The sequence below is a fragment of the Papilio polytes genome, unplaced genomic scaffold (assembly GCF_000836215.1).
Source record: "Papilio polytes unplaced genomic scaffold, Ppol_1.0 DF821845.1, whole genome shotgun sequence".
In the NCBI taxonomy this organism is placed as follows: Eukaryota; Metazoa; Arthropoda; class Insecta; order Lepidoptera; family Papilionidae; genus Papilio; species Papilio polytes.
This window is the reverse complement of record NW_013527359.1, coordinates 4,129,631-4,134,464: the sequence shown is the minus strand read 5'-3', so window position 1 is coordinate 4,134,464 and position 4,834 is coordinate 4,129,631. Positions and strand designations below refer to the sequence as shown.

Sequence of the window (4,834 nt, the reverse complement as noted above, 5' to 3'; positions counted from 1 at the left end):
TACTTAACAAGTCCTCACTTTTAACACTTTCAGTTTTATTTAGCTTATAATTGGATGGCAAAAGTGCAGATATATCTACAGGAACAGCATTTGCAGGGATTTTAATGCTCGGTTTAGGCTTCTCAGTGGAAGACGCTGTAGTTGTTTTATTTAAATTAAAACCTTTAGGCAAGAAAGCAGATATATCTACTTTCTGGACTTTGTCTAATATTTCTAGTTGTTTAGGTTGTGTCGTTTCTGAAACCGGAGGTTTGTACCCTGGTGGTAGGAATTTACTAATATCGTCTTTCTTAAGCTTATTCAATAAATCATCATTGGGCTTAGTTTCTTTTGGTCGATATTCTTTGGGCAGTAAAGATTTATCATCGAGTATTATGACTTTATTTTTAGTATTTATTCCAGAAGATCTTCCTTGAGTTCCATTTATAATGGGAATTTTTAATGTAGGCAAAGTAATAGGAATAGGAGTAGTAGTGGTAGTTGTAGTAGTTGTAGTGGTGGTCGTAGTAGTACTTGTTCGTTTATCTTTAAACGACAGTTTAGGTTTATAGCCAGGAGGTAAAAATCCAGCTAGGTCATCCATAATTGTAACTAAAGATGGCTTCTTTCTAGGTTTTGGTGTAGTAGACGATGTTACGCGTGGTGTAAATTTCTTGATCATCACAGGCAACGGATCAGGAGATGACCTTTCGGTTATAGAGGAAACTTGTGTACTTTTTAATGTAAATACATTAGGTAACGTTGGTGTTGTTGAAGATATTGTACTTTTTACAGTCGTATTCATTTGCTCTGTCGTTGATTCTGTTATTAGTTCAATATTTTTGTTATCGCTATTTAAATTTCCTGATAACAGACTACTTGATAATTCAGACTGAATGCTGTCTAACTTATCATTAATGTTTTCAGTAGATGATGAACTATTAACAACGCTACTTTGGTCTTGAGTGTTAGTGCTAGTTATACCTTCTTCGTCATCTTTTTCATCCGTAAGAACTTGTTTTTTTTCTTCTTGTTCTACAGTAGGGAAAGGTAAAAAGCGAGCCCCTGAAACACTACGACTGGTTTGAACTGATGCAACAACTATCCAATTTTCCGTTGTAACAGGAGGAAGGTCATCATTTGAGCTATCAAGTGGTGTCATTTCTGAAGATCTTGCTATACTAGGGGTTACAGTCACATCGGGGATAGATATGGTTCCATTAACTACACTTTTTGTTGTGACTACAGAAACCACTTCTTGACCTAAAATAGATGGTGTTTCTATAGATGATATTTCTTCGCTAGAGTATACTTTAATATTTGGAGCAGTGGAGTTGTTGGTTTCCGGGTCCGATTGATCTATTACTGTTGTATCGACAAATTCCTTAAAATTATCGTCCTTCACCATTGTATTATTTGCTTTCATTACAAGAACGTCAAAAGCATTTGTTACATTGCTCGATACTTCTTCAACTACCTTTTCTTGTTCATCTTCATTATATTTATCAGGGTCTGCTTCAGTAGCATCATATTCATCGTATATGTCAGTTGCAGGCTCTATAGGTTTTGAGGTTGTAGTGGGTTTTATTTCTGTATTTTCTGACTCTTCGTAATATTCATAATATTCTTCTTTGCCGTCTAATTCTTCGCTGTCATCGCCATTATTAACTTCGCCACTTAATGGTTTAGGAGTAGTGGCAGGTCCAGCTGTTGTAGTGACATTCTTATCAGAATGAGAAGACTTTAAAATATCCTTTACCGTATTATCAGGACTCATGAAACTTGCATCTGCTTTGCTGTCGTCGACATCTGATTCATTTTTAGCTGTAATCACTTGGACATCGAATGATTTTTGATTATTTTTCAACAGTTCTCTAAATGAACTTATATCACTAATATCCTCCTCCAGTAATGGTTCTATATCTAAAAGTGATTTATATTCCGTCGAAGAGGCATCGTGCTGTGGAATATTTTTCAATCCCTTAGATTGATTCCTTACAAGATATTTGTTAATTTCTATGTCTGTTATACTTGCTTTACTTGGCGTTACGGGTGAATTGAAATGTGAATATCGTGAATTATTAGGATTGCCGTTTAATTTGTTTTTAGCTATGAAACTGTTTGGATTATATGTTGTAACTCTATGTTGATCAAAGAGATCGGTGTTGTCGTTTTCAATATCTTCTTCTCGTGGGATATGACCACTTTGTCCATTACTTTTTAAGCTATTGCTATCGAAAGGCAAAGTCTTAAATCTATTATTTTGTAAGTAATCAATGTCAGGATTGTTTATTGTTATCTGACCTAAAAATGTCTCTTGCTTTGTAGGATCATTTTGATAGGCTACAGAATGTATTTGCTGAAGGTCTGGTTTTTTAGTTGATGCTGGATGTACGATCTGATAGTTATAAGGTAGCGACGGCCTAAACCTCTGTCGTTGGGAGGTACTAATCTCCGGTTGATTGATGTAATACTGAGCGCCCGATTGGCTTCTTCCGCTGGGCAGTTGGAAAGGTGATGGATTCTGGTTATATCCTGGACTAGGTAAGCGCCCATTATTAAATAATGATTGATGAGCAGCTGGTGAAACTTTAAAACTATCTCCGTGGTCAAAAAATGACGAAGGTCTCGTGTTCGGAAATAGAGACGGTTGAACTTGAGCAAAACTTCTCTCCACTGGTGTGTAATAGTAGTCGTTTTCATCTGTAAAGAACAAAAATGTCTCTATAAATAATTTTGACAGGTACTATGAGTAAACGATAAAATAATATAAAAGTCGGTCAAAAACAGAAAATAACCATCATGTTGTCACAATTTACTTGAAAAGTTTATCACTTTTTAAGTCTGTCAAATATTAAATTATGAAGTAAATATGTATGTACCATCAATCACGAAACGCGGTTAGCATTTGCTGAAATGTCGACTTTTTTTTTGTCCATAAATGTAGTTTAACGAGTCTTACATTACAGGTAATGTAAATGTAATTAATTTACAAAATCGTGAACCATAACATGTTCGTATCTAAAGTGGAACAATGACACCGTGTTTGTTAAGATGGTGTAATTACCTTAATTTACAAACTTTGTTACTTAAGACCCACTTATGACCATAATGAATACAAAATAAGACTTTTGTCTTTGGGTTTCCAAAGATTTATTCTTATGGATTAGCTTTTTCACATGGCATCATTTACAGTAAAAAATATTTACTTGATTAATTTAAGCAAAAGATCGATCCTGTGCTTATATTGATGATGGCTGAGCCGTCTTTTGTACATTTAATAAATTTTTTATTACCAAGCAATATTTTGGCAAAATCTGACAGTTAATATCTTATGGGCGAATAAAGTCAAGGGAATTACTTTCTTGCGGTTCATATTCCTAATTAAGTGCGGTGCGATTATCCTCCGAGCTTAAATGGGGGCGTTGCTGAACTTAATAGAAAATCAATAATCTTGGGAGAGAAGTGTTTGACGCATATTGGTCTTGCGACAATTTATTTAAGGGATATCATAAACTAGCGACGCTTTCGTTTGCGTGTAGAATGAATGATTTCCTACAAGTGAAAGGTTGCATGGTGCAACATTTCACTTGTTTTGATTATAATCGTTACATTATTAACACTGTAAATAATTTCTCGCATTGAAATATTGTCGCATGCAAAAATTCTGGTAATGTCAATTGAAATAGTTATTAAATATAGTCTTATACTTTAATCCGGTAAACAAGCTAAGACGGCTTAAGTAAAAACGTTCACTTCCGACGGAAGCCCTTGAAATAAATTACTATTAACACTTTCAGTGCCATAGTCTCTGCGTCTGGCGAGTCCATATTTATATATAAAAAAATCATAACAGCATGGAACGTGTTTAAAAGTTTTAAACTCAATGTACTTGATGTTCGTTGAGCTTTAAGTTACGCTATGAACGTTACTTTTACTTCGTCCGTTTCCATATACACTCAGTGATTCCATGATCATCATAGAATATCTGTATAAATGGAATTTTATGACTTATTTCGCAAAAAGATACAAGTAGATGAGTAAAAAATGTAAAACCCAAGCGGACAATTTAATGATTCATTAAATTATTCAGAAAATCCGATCTTTAAAACTTAACGAGTCATATCATAGTACGTTAACGAATTGGGGAAAACCTAGCTGCTAAAAATATATATAGTTCACTGAACCTTATCGTGCAGTTTGACAACTGTTTATTCTATTTTATGTTTAAACGCATGAGTCATCTTTGGATCAAACAGTGAAGCTTACCGTGTTATTTTTAAATGTAAAGAAATGAGTTTTAAGCCTGTCTACATATCTTATTATAACATAGTCTCTGATGGTTAATACTCTATGCGGCAAAAGTTTACTTAAAATATTTCCTCAGAAACACTCGAATGGAACTTTTGCGGCGACGACTTACAATTTATGCTTACTTGAAACATAGCTTGCAATAAATATACCACGCACTTAATGTAAAGTAGCGTACACACTGTGAACACAACTCAAGGTGCTAGTGAAGTTGAGAATAATGTTTATCAAATTAACTTCCAACACTAAAACTGATTTTTATAAACTTAGTCAAATACAATTAATTAATAACAAGCATATTAAAATACAACTGTTTATAGAATTGACTCTAGTCACTCGTATCTTTGTAAAACGAAGTCTTATTAAAACCCTGGTCGGGAAATAACCCTGTCTCTTTTAAAATATAAAAACAGTTAACTCAATCATTCTTGATGAATTTACCGGATGCAATGTAATTACTGGTAATGATACATATAACTTAGTCATGTATAACATTGCTATGTTACACACTAAGTTAAACGCGTGTGGAATTTGAATGCTATAG

The 4,834-nt window shown here is 33.9% G+C and overlaps 1 protein-coding gene across 1 annotated transcript in view; it reads right to left on the bottom strand.

Annotated features, from left to right (window-relative positions):
- The window catches only part of LOC106107820 (filamentous growth regulator 23-like), a 27,791-nt gene that overhangs the window by 3,502 nt on the left and 19,455 nt on the right, over positions 1 to 4,834 (bottom strand). Inside the window, exon 3 of the mRNA XM_013288824.1 lies at positions 4 to 2,682. Coding sequence (XP_013144278.1) covers positions 4 to 2,682 — 2,679 coding nt within the window. The remainder of the gene's footprint in view (positions 1 to 3; positions 2,683 to 4,834) is intronic.